We start from the raw sequence: 18,617 nt of genomic DNA, 5'->3' as shown, positions 1-18,617 counted from the left end.
AACTATGCTCTTTTCACTGACCACCAAGGAAAGAGGTGCCCCTTTAGGAAGTGCAGCGGGGGCCGGATAAATGGCCTCAGGGGCCCGCATGTGGCCTGCGGGCCATAGTTTGGGGAACCCTGATCTAGATGGAAGTGTGCAGGCGCAGCCCCACAGCAAATGAACAGTCTGACACCCCGTGGCCCATCGTCAGTGATGTTCAATCCATGTCACATCCTCACCATTCCCAGTACAGTTCTCTTCAAGCAGGAGGCATGCAAGCACTTTTTTGGTCAAATCTTTCTCTCTTTACCTGTAATTTTTCTAGGAGGTCCATGTTTTGTCTCTTCAGTTGACTATTGGCCCTCTCCAGCTTCTCCACAGGCTCGCTGTCCTCGCAGGTATATGAAGATTCCTGCAGCTCATCCTGCAGCACGTGATACTCCACCTCATAGGCATGCAACTGTTTAGAAATGTCCATCTCAAACACCTGCCATGAGAACACGGGGGTTAGGCTGGCCCTCAGTGGGCACACCAAGACACAGTCTGTGGATCTGGTATGTTTCATAGCCATTTCCAAATACGTATCAATGAGGAATAGTATGGCAGAGCAAAAAGAAGAATAACAGGCATGACAAACAGATTATCTGAACACAAATGAAACTTTCTCATAATAAGGCCAAGCCACTGCACAAGTTCATGTTTAAAGATCTTTTATAACCAAAATAATCTAGTAACTATCTCCCAAGTGTGGCATACCAGATAATCAACATTAGTTATTGAATAACTCCTACCTGTTAGAGATTATCTTTGCTGATTAGTAAGCAAAATTGCTTAGCGTGTATTTCTTTAATAATGACACACAAAGCCCTGCGAATTTGGCCTTGGGGCAGGGAGGTCTTACACTAAACATTCTGACCCATTTGCTAGTCCATGTGAGCCTCTTAGGAGACACCTACATATTCTGTCACACAGAGAATCTTCAGAATTGTACACCCTGAGCACCGCACAAAGCCATCAGGTTTAATCAGGGCTGTCCTCCCATATTGCCACCAAATAGGAAGACAGGCTATTTAGCAGTTAGATGATCGGTAACCCCACCTTAGTCTAAACTCGTGAGGGAAGGTGAGGTTGCAGCTGCCCTTTAAGCTACGGTGTCTCTGAAGGCTGAAGGTGCCCAGGGCCATCGGCCCCATCTACGACACTGTGGACGAGCCTAGGGTATTTCTTCCAAGAAGCAGGTAAACTGATCTCATTTGCACAAGGGCCACTTAACTATGTTTTGCCTGAATAGTCAGGTTTTTTATTCTTCCCTCAAAGATCTCTGTTGTGGGTGTTGATAGTCCTATTTTCTGCTGCTTTGCTTAATATATAGTGTTTCCTTTATCCCTCCTACCTCAATGCCCCACTCATATTTCAGGCTGGGACCTACTCCTAATTTAGAGCTCTCTTTCCCCCTTTTGCCAACTTCTATTACGAATTTACCTTTGCCACCCAGCTTAGTGTATCCCAAGGTTCTCTTTACCATGCCACAGTCGCAGAGCTCCAGGGAAGAGCAACCTGGTCTCATCTCTCCAGGCAGAGGAGAACAGAAGCTCCATATCCACGCATACTACAAATGGCTTTTCCAGTCTACCTGAATCATTACCAGCTAGAAGCAGTGGTCATTGGGACTTGGACATGAGCTGCAAAGTATAGAATGGTGACAACAATTCCAGTGCCATGAGGACTTTTCCTGGATGTGGACTTTTCTGGACTCCTGCTCCCTGTGACAGCTCCTAACAGACTGAACTGTGGTTGGGTTGCATTTTTCAGGGATTTGGCATGGTGATGGGGCCAACTTGGACTTGGTGAACATGTTAAAAACACTACTCTTTTATGGATTATTGCTGTATTGGCCAAGAGTTTGCTTAAAGGCTTTTAATCACTGTAAAAAAAAAAAATAGAAGACTGGATAAAGAAGATGGGGCACATATACACCATGGTATACTATTCAGCTAGAAGAAATGATGACATCGGATCACTTACAGCAGAATGGTGGAATCTTGATAACAGTATGCGGAGTGAAATAAGTGAATCAGAAAAAAACAAGAACTGCAGGATTCCATATATTGGTGGGACATAAAAACGAGACTAAGAGACATGGACAGGAGTGGGGTGGATACGAGGGGTGGGGGGAGGGAAGGAGGGAGAGGGGGAGGAGAGAGGGGTACAAAGAAAACTGGATAGAGGGTGACAGAGGACGATCTCTCTTTGGGTGATGGGTATGCAACAGAACTAAATGACAAGATAACCTAGAAATGTTTTCTTTGAATATATGTACCCTGATTTATTGATGTCACCCCATTATAATAAAAATTTATTTATAAAAAAAAAAAAAAGCTACGGTGTCTTCACTAACGCTGTGAAAAGAACCCACAAAGAATCTGACTGACTTACCCTACTATAATTAGATATACTCAAATCTTAGACTTTAAATGAGATTTCCAGACAATCTTGTCATACCTCTCAAACAAGTATGACTTCTCCCCTACTAGTATGTATGGACACAAGAGACTGTGACACAGTCATTAAAAATGAGGGTATGGATCTATATTTATTGGCTTGAAAAAAATGTCTAGTACGTACGTACTTTAAAATATTTTAATTTAAAAATCATGTTATACAATAGCATGTACAGTATGATTTCACTTATGTAAAAATACATCTTCATTTATATAGATATTAGCAGAGATGTATAAAAGAAAATTTAAAAGGTTTTAAATCTCAAAGTGTCAAAGCTGAAGAATTAAGAAGTACAAACTGGCAGTTATAAACAGTCATGGGGATGGACAGCACAGCATAGAAAACAGTCAATAAATTAGATCTATGTATGGTGCCAGGTGGAGATTAGATTTATCAGGGGGATCACTTGCTAAGTTATATAAATGCCTAATCACTATGCTGAAAACTAATACCTCTGCATAATACTGAATGCCAACTGTAATTGACACTTTTCTCCATTATTTGCATTTTTTTACAGTGACCATAATAAAGCTCATCAAAGTTTCCTTTAAAATCAGCAGTTTCTCCCACGGTTAGTCAACTCTAATGTTAGAAAAGTCTTTCTAAATCAAATCCAAATCTACTTGCCTGTTAATTCTATCCATTAATCCTAATAATAATCTCTAAAGCCAGTTAATTCCCTAATTATTTTGAAATTACATATCACCTCTCTCTAAAAGCACAATCTCTGACTACTTGCCAAAGATGATATTTCTAAAGAGTAAATACATAAAATGTGGGGGGGAAAGGCTATACTTTTCATAGGGAATCACCCCTCTAACCTTGAACCCTCTATGACTTGGTTGGGGAACTTTGGTTAAAAGCCCTGAATGAATGTCTCTTGGATGCAAACACCAAGAAACTGTGTGAGTGAGTGACCTTTGTGCAGACACAAAGGAATGCATGTGAACTGGGCTTCAGAAAATTAGCCTAGAAGTTCTAGATTGCCCCTTCCTTTGTGCATATTAATTAGCAAAAGAAAAAGAATGTAACAACTCAAATTAGCCCTTTCTCCATGTCAGCAAAATGGCCATTAGTCATTCTTTCCCCTTGTCACCTGGTCTCCCTCCCTTGTAATCCTGTTACTTCTGTTCTGCTTCTGATCTATAAAAGCTAAGGGAGAAGGAAATTCAGGAGGTCTTCTTTGCCTCCCATGGCAAGCCTCCCTCTCTTCCTCTTCACACAAGTTTGTGTCTTGAGTAAGTTTCTTCCAGTGACACTGGTAGTTCCCAGTGGGTTGGAGTACTACAACTTTTCAGCTTACAGAGAGCATTTTAACAAGTAAAAACTGTTCATAGATATTTATGAAACAATCTGCTTGCAATTTAAATTTTATGTAGTGGAAAGAAAAAATTTACATGTAATAATATAATGAGTTCATGTTATAGTGTGATTTACAACATAAAAAAAATTCAAACTCATTGGTTATATTTGCTTCTATAAACAATATGAAAAAGTAGTAAGATCATTATTTTTGTTCCCATTTTGTAGGGAAGGAAGCTGAGACTCAGACAGGTTGTAACTGAGCCAAAGTCACAGAGCAGGGCACCAGAACAAGATATCCAACTCCCTTTATTCTGCTCTGAGTTTTGTCTTTTATCAGCCATCCCAAGGGCCTGTAGGAAAGAGACCAACTTCATCACAAAAGATGACAGCCATATTACAAATAGGGTCTTAAGCTTGTTCACGTCATCTAAACATCAACATGTCACTACCACTTGACTGGACCCTATGAAAAGCAGGGACTAGATCAAGACCCATTCTCCACTCTTATGCCTTTTGCTGGACCCTGGGAGGCAGACCTGGGTTCCCCAAATGTCCCTATACTTTATTTCCTGCTGGCTTTGGGTTGGGTGTGGCCCATGGGAGGTGCCAGCAGGTGATCAGAGGGGCATGAGGAAAAGTTGGGGGTTGGTTTCTTCCTTGCTTCTTGCCTGCATGGCTCACCAACAACCTCCAGAGATTCCCCCTGCATAGTTCCTGCTCTTACTGGGCCTGGTAACACTATCACCGGTATATACACCTCAGTCCCTCAACACCATGGGTATGAACAGTCTTCCTCTTTTACTAGTTCCTGTGCATCTCAACATGGATTGTTGGTTCCCTTAACACTGCCCACAACTTTGTAAATGTACCTTCATTTGAATAATTAATGGCAGACTTTGTCCCACGAAAGGCTTTGATTGCTCTAAGTCTCCACATTTAAGCCATCACAAAACCCCTCGGATGAGTTTAGTCCCATATTGAAAGTGAGCATACTAGGTTTCAGAGGATTAGGGGTGCATGGCAAAGAACTAATGATGAAAGAGCTAGAAGATGAGGCAAACTCCATACCATCTAATTCCAAAACTTATGCTCCTGCCACATGGACTTCTTCTATTTTTAAGCAGAATTACAAATATTACAAACGTAAGTGGGTCTCATTTTAATTAGGTCTTCCTAACTCTATCAGTTCGATCTTCAGCCTTACCATTGGTCTAACCTGAAAGATTCCTGAAAACTGATTGTGTAGCACTGAACCACTTTTTTTGTGTACAACCACAGAGCAAATGTCACAACAGTCTCATTTCTAAATAAAATATGTCTGAGCAAATAAAGCAACACCCATCAAGCAAAACTACATCTGTATGCTAAAACACTTAATATATAATTAGTAGAAGAAACTGACATATAATCTTGTATTTTATTACTATCATTTAAATCATACCTGGGTGATAATTTTTTCCATTTCAGATGTATTCATATCAGGTAGTGTGCTTTTAAGAAATTCAACAATATTTTCAAAGTTTTCACATTCCATTATAAGTGCCTCTTGGCTGCTCAGTAGGCTGAGTGCAACCTTAAATATAACTTCAGTTCCTTGAAGAAAAATTATATCTAAAAACAAAGATATAATTTTTATAATCAAAATTATGCATTCATTATTGTAAATAGCATGTTCTTGGTACTAATAATATTTGTGTGTGTGTTTTTATTCTAGTGTTGTTTTTAATCACTGAAGCAGAACCATGAAATATTTTTCTCACACACACACAAATCACTGGGGAACAATTTCTTTTGCATTTTCTGTTGCATAAGGTTTTAGAACTGTTTCTATATATTTCTACATCGCTGATTCCAAATCTGAAATCCATTTTTTGGTGCATGCTCTAGTTTCTATGCAATTTTAATTTCTTTTTGTTACAGTTAATGGCATGCATTGGTTTTTAAATTGGAGTTAAAGGGCAATGACTCTTAAATTGAACATAACCACAAGGCAATTAATGTTTTACAAACATCACTTTTACATAAATGTAGTTGTTTTTAAATGTAAAATATTAGTATCTGATCAAAACATCCTCTTATTTTGTTTTAAGATTGATTCATGGCTTCTTCGAGTAGGTATAAATGTAAGAATAGTCCTGACATCTTCTGTTATAAATGTGGCTGTTACACACTTCAACGTCAAAGGTGCAATATTTCATCATTTGTGACACGTGCATATATTGCCTATTTTCAAGTTCCCGTTGGCGATCAAGACAAGAATTGAGCTCCTCATATGGTGTGTCATAATTGTGAGGAAATGCTCTGTGACTGGACAAAAGGAAAATGCAAAGGAATGCCTTTTGGTATTCTCATGGTTTGGTGTGAACCTAAGGACCACAGCAGTGACTGTTATTTCTGTCTGATCCATACAAAGGGCATCGGCAAGAAAAAACGGCATATGATCGCATATCCTAATATTCCTTCAGCAATACAACCTATCCTACACTCTGAGACACTCCGGTTCCAGTTTTCGATGGTTTTATTTCTTCTAAGGACAAAGAAAGTGAACACGGTGATCAAGTATATTTTGATAAGATGCATGAGGAAATGGTTGTAGAATCTGAAGGGTCTTCTTCTGATGTCATGCAGTCATTAACACCTCAGCAGTTTAGCCACCCCGAATTGAATGACTTAGTGAGAATGACCTAAAAATTGTCCTCGACTTCCTGAAATATGAGGATCATAACTGGATCATTTGTGTGGATCTTAAAATGGTAAATTTCCTGCTAGGACAACAGAGAGGTTTCACAAAGTATCCTTGCTTTCTGTGTTGTGGGACAGCCGAGCTCAGGAGAAACACTGGACACAGAAGGAGTTGCCAAAACGTGAAGCTCTGGAAGTAGGGATGCAAAATATTGTGAATGAACCTGTAGTTAATCGAGACAGGATCATTTTCCCCCCACGTCACATCAAACTTGGCTTAATGAAGCAGTTTGTTCAGGCTTTGAATAGAGAAAGTGAATGCTTTCAACATATTATTTCTGCTTTCCCTGCCTTGTTTTCGAGAAGATAAAAGCAGGTGTATTCGATGGACCTCAAATTCGAACCCTCATACATGATGAAGAATTTGCCAGGAAGATGAATAAAGAGGAGAAAGCAGCATGGCAGTCTTTTGTGGAAGTTACAAAGAACTTCTCTGGCAACAAAAAAGCAGAAAACTATGAACTTCTGGTTCAAAGGATACTGTTGGCTTTCCGCAACATTGGATGTAACATGAGCGTTAAGATTCACTTCCTGAACAGTCAGTCACCTTGATAAGTTTCCCGAGAATCTTAGAGCTGTTAGTGATGAGCAGACTACTTATGGAGCATCAAACGAGATTGTCCTCAACAAGTACACAAACACAAGAGCTACAAACGCAAATTTTTGCCTGAATAGAATTTAAATTAAGTTTTGCGCAAATTTTATGATTAAAATAAATGTTTTAATATGTTCTATTTTGAAATTGTAGACAAATTCTGATGTAATCATATCTTTTAGTGTATTAGTGTATTTACTGTATTATATAAATTATTATATTTTTCACAAAGATGATGCCCAAGAAGATATTCTACTTCATTATGTTAAACTAAACGTTGAAAATTTTACAATAAGATGAAAACCTAAAATCTTGAATTGCAAAAAAATGTAGCTTACAGAGAAAAACTAATGTCAGGTTTGAGATCAGCACACTCGAATTAGGTAAGAACAAGTGTTTTTGTGGATGCAACAAAAATTTTGTTCCCCATTGATTGGTCAAAATCACAGAGATATAAAAATAAAAAATATGACAAACAAACAGAAATCTATTCTTCTTACTAGAGGTATCATCAAAATATCACCCTTAAGTAGTTAACTCTATAAAAATGCATTAAAATATCCAATCTATTGTGATTTCAGTAACTAATGTTTACAAACCAGAAAGCTAAAATTCATAGTACTAAATATAAAGGGAGCAAATTATCTGTTTGATCTTTATTTATAACACATATCTGTGGAAACTAAGGTTTGACACAAACTGTAAAAGGAAAGAAAGAGCCACAGGAAATCATAGCTATAAAATAAGAAGTTTCACTACAGGAAAACTTAAGGTTTTAAAAAATAAGATTATTATTTTGATAAATCATACTGAAAAAAATCATATATTTCCCTTAGACCATTTATAATTTATAAACTAGACATACTGAGTTATGACAACAGAAATTATGTCAAAGTACTTGGGTAGCACAAAAATCAGAGAAATCTAATTAGCAGAATAAAAAAAGCATAGCATCCAAAGCATTCTGTTCCTTCTGGCGTCTCTAGAAAGAACTGTGAAACAATTTCTTCCCACATGATCACTCCTCTTGCTCATGCATCTCTCCCTTCCCTGAGGGTCTCTGTTCTCTACTCAATTCAAAGAAAAGGACTGAGCAGCTACGGGAGAGCTGACAGCGCCATTCATCTATGTTGTCATTGGAAGAAACAGACTACTGGGAAGATTAATTTCTTGAATTCTGATATCAAGCTTCCAAGGGTAAGTCAGAGAGATGCCCTGAAACATCACAGCATCATTGTGTTTTAATAAACTATTTTCCAAGAAGAATATATATATAGTTGTATATAAAGGATGTATAGAAGGCCCATTAATAAGAACCCCAGCTCCAGAGAAAACTTCACTGGAGAAAAGCAATCATCTGGCCCTGGCCGGTTGGCTCAGCGGTAGAGCGTCAGCCTGGCGTGCGGGGGACCCAGGTTCGATTCCCGGCCAGGGCACATAGGAGAAGCGCCCATTTGCTTCTCCACCCCCCCCCTTCCTCTCTGTCTCTCTCTTCCCCTCCCGCAGCCAAGGCTCCATTGGAGCAAAGATGGCCCAGGCGCTGGGGATGGCTCCTTGGCCTCTGCCCCAGGCACTAGAGTGGCTCTGGTTGTGGCAGAGCGACACCCCGGAGGGGCAGAGCATCACCCCCTGGTGGGCAGAGCATAGCCCCTGGTGGGCGTGCCGGGTGGATCCCGGTCGGGCGCATGCGGGAGTCTGTCTGACTGTCTCTCCCCGTTTCCAGCTTCAGAAAAATACAAAAAAAAAAAAAAAGAAAAGAAAGAAAAGCAATCATCTGTATTCAATAAAGAAGAGAAATTTGATGAAGAGTTGATCCCATGCATCTTGATTTTACACTTTTACTGCACTCTGTCTATAGATTGTATTGTTGCTAATACAGTGTTTTAACTTTTTAAACCACAGCCCCCTATAAGAAAAACACTGCACATTTTAATCTGGTATATGTATACATATTACACATATGTCTTAAAAATTGAAATTTCTCCAAATAGCATTTTTCCTTATTATTTGCAAAACTCTGATATTGCCTGACCAGGCAGCAGCACAATGGATAGAGAATCACCCTAGGATGCTGAGGACCTAGGTTTGAAACCCCGAGGTCGCCATCTTAAGCGTGGGCTCACCAGCTTAAGTGCAGGGTCACTGCCTTGAGCCCAAAGGTCACTGGCTTAAAGCCCAAGGTCACTGGCTTGAGCAAGGGATCACTGACTCAGTTGGAGCCACCCCCTCCCCTGTCAAGGCACCTATGAGAAAGCAATCAATGAAAAATTAAGGTGCCGCAACTATGAGTTGATACTTCTCATCTCTCTCCCTTCCTGTCTGTCCCTGTCTATCCTTCTCTCCCTCACTAAAATAATTAATAATTAAAAAAAAATAACTCTCTTCACAATTCTCTATTCATTTCATTTTTTTTGCTAATGCTGGTAGTGACCTACGATTAGGCCAATACAATGTGACGAAAAGCTCCACCTGAGCAAAAGGACAGTTCCAGATACTAACTGCTTGCACCATGGATACCATAGATGGGTGGAACATAAAAACTGGGGGAGCCCTTTCTGAGGTCACGAAGGTGCTAAACAACATTAGAACAAAATCCAAGTAAAGAGCTGTTGCTGTTTTTTTTATTTTGCTTTTTAAATAATGAACTTAGACAAATTCAGCTAAAGACTTGGGAGCAGACTGAAAGGTCCCCAAAGGGAACATATCATGTCATAGTCTCTTTATTCCCGATGCCTAACTCTGTGATGGAGCTAGACAGGAGCCCAACAACTGCCCAGGTGCCAAGATCGGCATCACCACAGCACTGGCATGGAAGGAAAGTCACTTAGGCCACAAATTTCATTACCTTGTTAACAACAAAAAGTCAGATCCATGGCCTCTACCTCAGGTGCTAAAACAATGGCTCTGGTTGCAGCGGAGCAAGGGCTCCAGATGGGCAGAGCATCGCCCCCTAGTGGGCTTGCCGAGTGGATCCCAGTTGGGGCTCATGCAGGAGTCTGTCTCTGCCTCCCCTACTCTCACTAAAAAAAAAAAAAAGTGACTTTGGAAATAACATTGTACTTCCACTGACCCAGTCAGAGAACATGTTTCTCCGTAGTTGAAGAGAACAATGCTGGGGGTGGGGGGCGGAGGGGAGTAGAGGTTGGAAAGATATACATAAATATTTGGAAAATTATACAGAATAAGTTCTTAGTTTGGATTTTTTACAATGTGTACTCTGATTTTTAGGTATAAACAAAAGCAAGGGCTCCAATACAGCTTACTCAATACAGAAGCCCAATTCTTCTTCTTTCCCTTGTAATACCAATTTTCTTTAAGACCAATGTGGTTTTAAATTACTCTCAGAACAGAGCCGGGCACATTTATTAAATTCCACTGGTAATTTGCTATACTATAACACAGGATAAAACAATGGCTAGGAGTATGTTCTTTGGAATAAGTAATACTGTTCCATCTGATCACAGGAATCTCTTACCAAAAACGCGGGCTACAAATCCTAATGGAAACTGAGAGGCAAACAAGGTGAGGAACCAGGGAGCAGCATAAAGACTGGGGCTGATTTCATTTTCTTCAAGGTGATTGTAGAGATCTCTGTGATAGTCATGAAGGAGTCTAGACAGCTGGTACATTTGAATCTAAAGTTAATTGGGAGAAGAAAATAAAATATGCATTTATCTGAGGGTGCATAGAATACATAAACTTTAATTTTATTACTCTAATATTTAATGACAAATTCACATATACTCAATAAATAAAAGCAGTCTTATTTTATTTTTATTGTTATGTAGAAGTTGATATTAAAGTCCAAGTTCACTTAGCTACGGTCATAAAAGCAAGTCACAAAAAGGCCAGTTAAGACTATTGAACAAGTTTTGCCATCTTGTGTGTTTTGGTTTAACATATATGTGGAAATGGTCATTATTCCTCATGTAAAAAGGCATTGCTTTTGGTGTTTAATCAGAACTGTCCTGGTTCAGGACTCTCATGGAGAGCCCATTCTAATTTCAGACCAATCCTAGAAAAACCTCCATTCTAAAGAATCCACCACCCTCAATTCAGAAGCGAAGCCTGACTCGATTTGTTGGGCCCAGCATCTGATTAATGATGGAGCTCTAGCCTAGACCCACCAGGCAACCTGCAATGCTAGGACACAGTGAGGCTTAGAATGTAATGGAGCCAGAAGTTTCAAATCTGATTCTAATGTCCAGGGTATTCCAGCAGCTTATTTTTCATTACAAAGGGGATTACAGTAAAAAGTGCAGTCTGAATGTTTCTAGTTTTAAAAGAAGAAATTGTTTCATGTGGCTCTGAGTTGATTACTGGTATTTCAAACAATTGTAAAGACAGGCCCTGGCCGGTTGGCTCAGTGGTAGAGCATCGGCCTGGCGTGCAGGAGTCCCAGGTTCGATTCCCAGCCAGGGCACACAGGAGAAGCGCCCATCTGCTTCTCCACCCCTCCCCCTCTCCTTCCTCTCTCTCTCTCTCTCTCTTCCCCTCCTGCAGCCAGGGCTCCATTGGCGCTGGGGATGGCTCTATGGCCTCTGCCTCAGGCCCTAGAATGGCTCTGGTTTCAACAGAGCAACGCCCCAGATGGGAAGAGCATCACCCCCTGGTGGGCGTGCCGGGTGGATCCCAGCCAGGTGCATGCGGGAGTCTGACTGCCTCCCCGTTTCCAACTTCAGAAAAATACAAAAAAAAAGACAGCACACTGTATTTAAATTAATGTCTGGGGTAACTAAAGGTTAAGCAGCAAAAACTAATAAACAAACTGTGAATTGGGCTTTACTTTATATTTTTATCCACACAGTAGCAGATGAGTGGTTCCTTGATCAGTTATATCAGCTTGACCTTTAGGTGTGAAATGTATATAATATTTTATAAAATCTATCAGAACTTCTTTCACTAATAGGTATCATCAAAATATCACCCTTAATAACTCTATAAAAATATATTAAAATATCCAGCTCTATTGTGAATTCAGTAACTGCTATTTTCTGAGCACAAAACTAAAGTTGAAAGTACTATATATAAGAAAATTATTTGTTTGATTACCTGTAATACATATCTGTGGAAACTAAGGTTTGACACAAACTGTAAAAGGAAAGAAAGAGCCACAGGAAGTCATAGCTATAAAATAAGAAGCTTCGCCACAGGAAAACATGGGGCTTAAAAAAATGAGATTATTGCCTGACCTGTGGTGGTGCAGTGGATAAAGCATTGACCTGGGACACTGAAGTCGCTGGTTCAAAAGCCCTGGCTTGCCTGGTCAGGGCACATACGGGAGTTGATGCTTCCTGTTCCTCCCCACCCCCTTCTTTCTCTCTTTCTCTATCTCCCTCTCTCTCTCCCTCCCACCTCTCTAAAATGAATAAATTTTAAGAATGAGATTATTATTAAAAAAATAATCATATATTTCCCTTAGGCTATTTACAATTTACAAACTGGACATACTGAGTTATCAGTAGAAGTTCTGTCAAAGTACTTGGACAGCACAAAAGTCAGGGAAATCTAATTAGTAGAATAAAAAGAATCAAAATCACTGTATCTGATTTATGTATCCTGGTGAACACCTTTCATATGAACTTACACCTGAAGACTGAACATTGAGAATGAAGCCCTATCTCCCTAGCAAATATTTCATCATCATAAAAACAAGTGGAGCACCCCTTCTCCACTCATTCTCTCAAGAAAATCCCACTTACTATAATATTCATTAAGTAAAAACATAGTCTTTTTACCTATGGGTTGCTGAGTAAAATATTTAATGAGAAAACTGATCACTGAGAACCAGAAAAAAAAGTATATTTTAAAAGCATTTTTAAATAGTTTACTTCTTATCTAAAGCATAGTATTATGACTAACTGGGTCTAATGCCTACCTCACTCACTTCAAAGCAGAACACTGACATTCCTCTCTTTAAAGTCTTCCTTTATATTTTTACTACTAAAAGCTTTAAATTGCAAGGTAGTAACTGTTTGGGATATATCAATAGATAAAATTTAAACTTATTAGAAACTTACACATTAAGGAATATGAATTTAAATTAGAGCGGAGAAATGTATAAACAGGGAGTTTAAAATAGGTTGAAGATAATACTAACCGTGAATAGCCTGCTTAACCAAAAAGTATTAACAGAGCTTCTCCAGAGCATGCTAAGAAAAGCTGGCTGAAACAGTACCACCCACTTTGAACACTTTTTCTAAGGAACTATCTGACCTTAAGATAACGGAGGGGAGACACTGTAAGCTCAAGAACAGGGGTCCCCAAACTATGGCCCACGGGCCGCATGCGGCCCCCTGAGGCCATTTATCTGGCCCCCGCCACACTTCCAGAAGGGGCACCTCTTTCATTGGTGGTCAGTGAGAGGAGCACATTGACCATCTCATTAGCCAAAAGTAGGCCCATAGTTCCATTCAAATACTGGTCAGTTTGTTGATTTAAATTTACTTGTTCTTTATTTTAAATATTGTATTTGTTCTCATTTTGTTTTTTTACTTTAAAATAAGATATGTGCAGTATGCATAGGGATTTATTCATAGTTTTTTTTTATAGTCAGGCCCTACAGCAGTATGAGGGACAGTGAACTGGCCCCCTGTGTAAAAAGTTTGGGACCCCTGCTCAAGAAGAACCATGACATAGATAGACATCTGCCATGTATGCACCCAAAGTAAAACAATAAAGACATTTTGTTTCCACATTTTTAAAAAAAGGTCTACCTATGATTCTTTGCAACTGACAAGGTGAGCAAAAGTGAATAAAGATGACTGGATTCCATGTAATATGTGGACTTAGGGGATAAAGACTTGTGTACCCATGACCTTTCTTGAATTGCTTATTTATTCACTTCAGGAACTTTATGGAAAAGTTATTCTGCATATGGAGGTAATATACTTAGAGGTTTAGCAAAACAGTAAATTCCATGGACTGAAATATACTCTATATTCAAGTTCCAAGACAATGGGTCCAGAGTTCTTTAAGTCTGCTGTAATTTAAAAGAGGGTTGCCGTTGGCCCTGATAGGTAGCTCACTGGATAGAGCGTCGGCCCAGCATGTGGACATCCCGGGTTTGATCCCCAGTCAGGACACACAAGAAAAGTGACCATCTGCTTATCATTCCCTCCCTCTACCCCATCTCTCTCTCTCTTCCCCTCCCGTAGCCAGTGACTCGATTGATTTGAGGATCAGCCCCAGACAGGGTTGCCAGGTGGATCCAGGTCAGAACACACGCAAGAGTCTCACTGTCTCCCCTCCTCTCACTTACAAACAAAGAAGAGGGATGCTATTTAGATTTCTGGTAACAACTTGATGCATTCCTCATGAACATCTAACAGCCTCACCTGTAGTGACATCATGTCGGGTCTGTACTGCTTGCGGAAGCCCAGGTCATACATGAGGAATTTCAGCATTTCAAAGGCTTGCTCTTCACTCATATGCAAAAGCAGGACTCCAGCCACAAAGCTGATCCCCTGACAGTAACCCACTTCTTTGTCCAGCAATGAGTAGGCTTTCAAGAGGTTGAAGAGTGACAGCTGCCCAGCTCCAAGCTGTGCTGAAAAGTAAGGGTGAGTAGGAAAAGTCCTTCCTGCAGAAGAAAAGAAAAAGAAATCTTTTTTTGAGATGTCCTGATGCTTTGGAGACTAGACCAAAATTGCAATTCAGTGATTTCCAGGAATAAGTAAACATTCTTTTTCAAACCAGTGAAAGTTGCTTGGAATACCCACGTAACTAAGTCTGTCTTTCTGTCTGTCTGTCTCTCTCAAGTCCCAAGCCTTAACTGCCAGATCACTACCCTATCTCCACATGTAAGATAGGGAAGTAGACATTTTATGCTAACCAGAACTTCTCTCTAAGGAAAAAATCCACAAACAAATCAAGAACATATCCAGAAGAGATCTCAAGAGAATAAAATCTAAAATTTATTCTGACTCAAAATCAAGGCAAATTCTAAGATCACATAAAAACCACCTGCTATCTGAAACCAGAATTCTGTAAGAAGTATCATTTTATTTGAAAGGAAATAGTAGTAGTCCTAAGCAGATTCGTTCCTGCTTCTCTTATATGACCCTGAAGAGACTTTGTGGGGTTGTTTTGTTTTACATTCAGTCTCTCATTCATGAAATAGTTATTTGTCAACCACCTTTTGCTCTTTGTTTCTTTTTTTTTTTTTTTTTTTCATTTTTCTGAAGCTGGAAACAGGGAGAGACAGTCAGACAGACTCCCGCATGCGCCCGACCGGGATCCACCCGGCACGCCCACCAGGGGCGGTGCTCTGCCCCCCAGGGGGCGATGCTCTGCCCATCCTGGGCGTCGCCATATTGCGACCAGAGCCACTCTAGCGCCTGAGGCAGAGGCCACAGAGCCATGTCCAGCGCCCGGGCCATCTTTGCTCCAATGGAGCCTTGGCTGCGGGAGGGGAAGAGAGAGACAGAGAGGAAAGCGCGGCGGAGGGGTGGAGAAGCAAATGGGCGCTTCTCCTATGTGCCCTGGCCGGGAATCGAACCCGGGTCCTCCGCACGCTAGGCTGCTCTTTGTTTCTTAAAACACCTTTATGAGCCTTGAAGACCTCTTCCTTTTTTTTTTTTTTCCAATTCATTCCAAAAAGGCAAGGAAAGTCACGGGTTCCCTTCTATCCTGACCAGGCAGTGGTGCCGTGGATAGAGCATCAGCCCGGGATGATGAGGACCCAAGTTTGAAACACTGAGGTTGCTGGCTTGAGCATGGGGTTGCCAGCTTGAGCATAGGGCCACCGGCTTGAGCGTGGAATCACAGACATGACTCCATGGTCATTGACTTGAGCCCAAAAGTCACTGGCTTGAAGCCCAAGGTCACTGGTTTGAGCAAGGGGACACTGGCTCGGCTGGAGCCCTCTAGTCAAGGCATATGAGAGAGCAATCAATGAACAACTAAAGTGCTGTAACTATGAGTTGATGCTTCTCATCTCTCTCCCTTCCTGTCTGTCTACATTTGCCTGTCCCCCCTTGTCTCTCTGTCTCTCTCGTGCATGCACTTAAAAAATTCCCTTCTGAAATTCACCTTCAGGTATAAAATTACCATGGAGACACTTCCACAAGCAAACACAGTGCCAGATCACTAAAAAGCAGGCACTAACAGTGAAACAAACCGCCTTCACCACCACAGCTGTGTATCTCGTATGGGGCTTTCCTTGTGTCATGAAAATAAAGGGACGTTAGTGTCTTTGTGAAATGACTACTCATGTCAGATAAAACTCGTAAGAATTTCAGATTTTTTAATGTTTTCCACCACATATGCTTAAAACTGATTCCCCTGCCCCCCCCCGAAACTGATAAGATTAATTCTTCAGAGCGAGTAAGAGGAAGATAAGAGAAAATAATAAGAACACACTAAGGAAACACAGATGGCTACAGGTAGAGTTAAATAAGCATTTTTTAAAAAATATCATTTTAATCTTTCAGTTCAAATTTTTGCTAAAGAAGTAAGTTTTATAAGTAAGTCCCTATAATCTGATCTCCTTATTGCCTTTTCTTTATTAGTACACCTTGACTAGCCCTAAATATATCATCCCAATTTCTAGTCTCATCGTCAATTTCCCATCACAGAACCACAGCTCTGCGGTGATACAGAGGGACTGCCTAGTTCCCAGTCCTCATTGAAGGAAAGGATTGAGGCTCAGAAGCAAAGTAACTTGCCTAAAGCCACAGCTCAGTGGTGAAATCAGGACAAGAACTGAAGTTTTCGGTTTCTTTGTAAAATTCTCCTTTTTATTTCTATTAGACTCAAAAAATACTAACTGATTTGGGCCCCCTTCCCAAAAAAAGCTATCATCTAAAAGAAACAGTGATCAAAACTAGGTTTTAGCCATTGATTTTTATATAACCTAAAATAAGGGGACTCCGAAGACAAGGTAGCCAACCCCTTCTTTCCACAAGTGGGCTCAAGTAACATATCTGTCCACTTTAGATTCACCACTTACAGGGATACAGATGAAATAGTTAAATGTCAATAATATTTAATCCAATAATTTTTACATTTTAACATAATAAAATACCTATTATAACATATTAACTTAGAGAAAAACTAGACAGTATAATTTTTAAAATCATACTATTTTTCCTGTCTTAAGTTATCTGAAATTCAGCATTTACAAAAATAGTTTTATGACGCTGTCACTGGACATTCTCTCTCAGGTCATAATTACCCATTCACGTAACATTACAGCTAATTTTTCTTTCATTCTATACGTACGTATTCACGATTTCCACACCGTAACCACTTACTATATTGCTTTTTAAAGTCATAGCCAAAGGCTTGTTTTCAGCAATATGTCCATATATCCTTAGTAAGCATTTGTAGAAACAAATTTTAGTATCCCTTTTAACCTATTCTAACCTATTTCAAAATCAGCATTGAGATAACTATCTACCCCAAACAAAAGTCAGTTATTCAAAACACAGCAACTGAGAGCACCTGATAGATAATATGACCTTTATAATGATTCACATATCACTCCCTTTTCCTAAGACAAGTTTGGGGACAAAAACTTCATTCCAGACTCGGGCATTTATGGTATCTTCAACTAGATATAAAGCCAACTTGCCCTCAAAACAGGACAAAGTCAGCAGCTCTGCAGGCCAACAGGTCCTCTTTCATGATACCAAAAAAAAAAAAACAACAACAAGCAAACAAACAACCTGTTGTTTGCTTTTGTCAATAATAAGCGATATGGGCCCTGGCCGGTTGGCTCAGTGGTAGAGCGTCGGCCTGGCGTGCAGAAGTCCCGGGTTCGATTCCCGGCAGGGCACACAGGAGAAACGCCCATCTGCTTCTCCACCCCTCCCTCTCTCCTTCTTCTCTGTCTCTCTCTTCCCCTCCCGCAGCCAAGGCTTCATTGGAGCAAAGATGGCCCGGGCGCTGGGGATGGCTCCTTGGCCTCTGCCCCAGGTGCTAGAGTGGCTCTGGTCCTGACAGAGCGACGCCACGGAGGGTCAGAGCATCGCCCCCTGGTGGGCGTGCCGGGTGGATCCCTGTCGGGCGCATGCGGGAGTCTGTCTGACTGTCTCTCCCCATTTCCAGCTTCAGAAAAATACAAAAAAAATAAATAAATAAAATAATAATAATAATAATAATAATCGATATGACAAACATACCTAAATCCACAAGAATAGCATGCTGCTGAGCAGTGAGCTGCTTTAGAAGTTCTTTATAGGAGATGTCGGGAGGTTGCTGCTTATTGGGCAATCCATGCCTCAGACGATACTGTAAAGCGAGGAACTGCCAGATTTCTCCTCGTCGACTTTTGGGAACACCTACAATCAAAGATAAAATAGCAAGGTCTTAAACTCTGGAGGGAAGTTGTTAGATCAGAGCTGGTGAACTAGGTAATGCTTGGAAACAGGCAGCTGTCCTGCCCTGCGTGCCATGGTATGGTCACGCAGCACAACGTACTGACAGCGTTTCTGACAAGTTTGATTCTATAGTTACTGATATCTTGCAAAAGAAAACCCTCAAATAC

General features: G+C 40.4%; 1 protein-coding gene across 5 annotated transcripts in view; it reads right to left on the bottom strand.

Moving 5' to 3' along the window:
* Nucleotides 1-18,617, bottom strand: part of TBC1D4 (TBC1 domain family member 4) — a 233,442-nt gene that overhangs the window by 5,276 nt on the left and 209,549 nt on the right. For all 5 annotated transcript variants that reach the window (XM_066380771.1, XM_066380772.1, XM_066380773.1 and 2 more), the window contains 5 exons: nucleotides 18,253-18,411; nucleotides 14,464-14,708; nucleotides 10,602-10,761; nucleotides 5,231-5,400; nucleotides 293-469 (listed from right to left, as the gene is read on the bottom strand). In XM_066380771.1, coding sequence (XP_066236868.1) covers nucleotides 293-469; nucleotides 5,231-5,400; nucleotides 10,602-10,761; nucleotides 14,464-14,708; nucleotides 18,253-18,411 — 911 coding nt within the window. The remainder of the gene's footprint in view (nucleotides 1-292; nucleotides 470-5,230; nucleotides 5,401-10,601; nucleotides 10,762-14,463; nucleotides 14,709-18,252; nucleotides 18,412-18,617) is intronic.

This window comes from Saccopteryx leptura, chromosome 4 (assembly GCF_036850995.1).
Source record: "Saccopteryx leptura isolate mSacLep1 chromosome 4, mSacLep1_pri_phased_curated, whole genome shotgun sequence".
NCBI lineage: Eukaryota > Metazoa > Chordata > Mammalia > Chiroptera > Emballonuridae > Saccopteryx > Saccopteryx leptura.
Note: the sequence above shows the minus strand (reverse complement) of the source record. Positions and strands in the feature narration are given on the sequence as shown.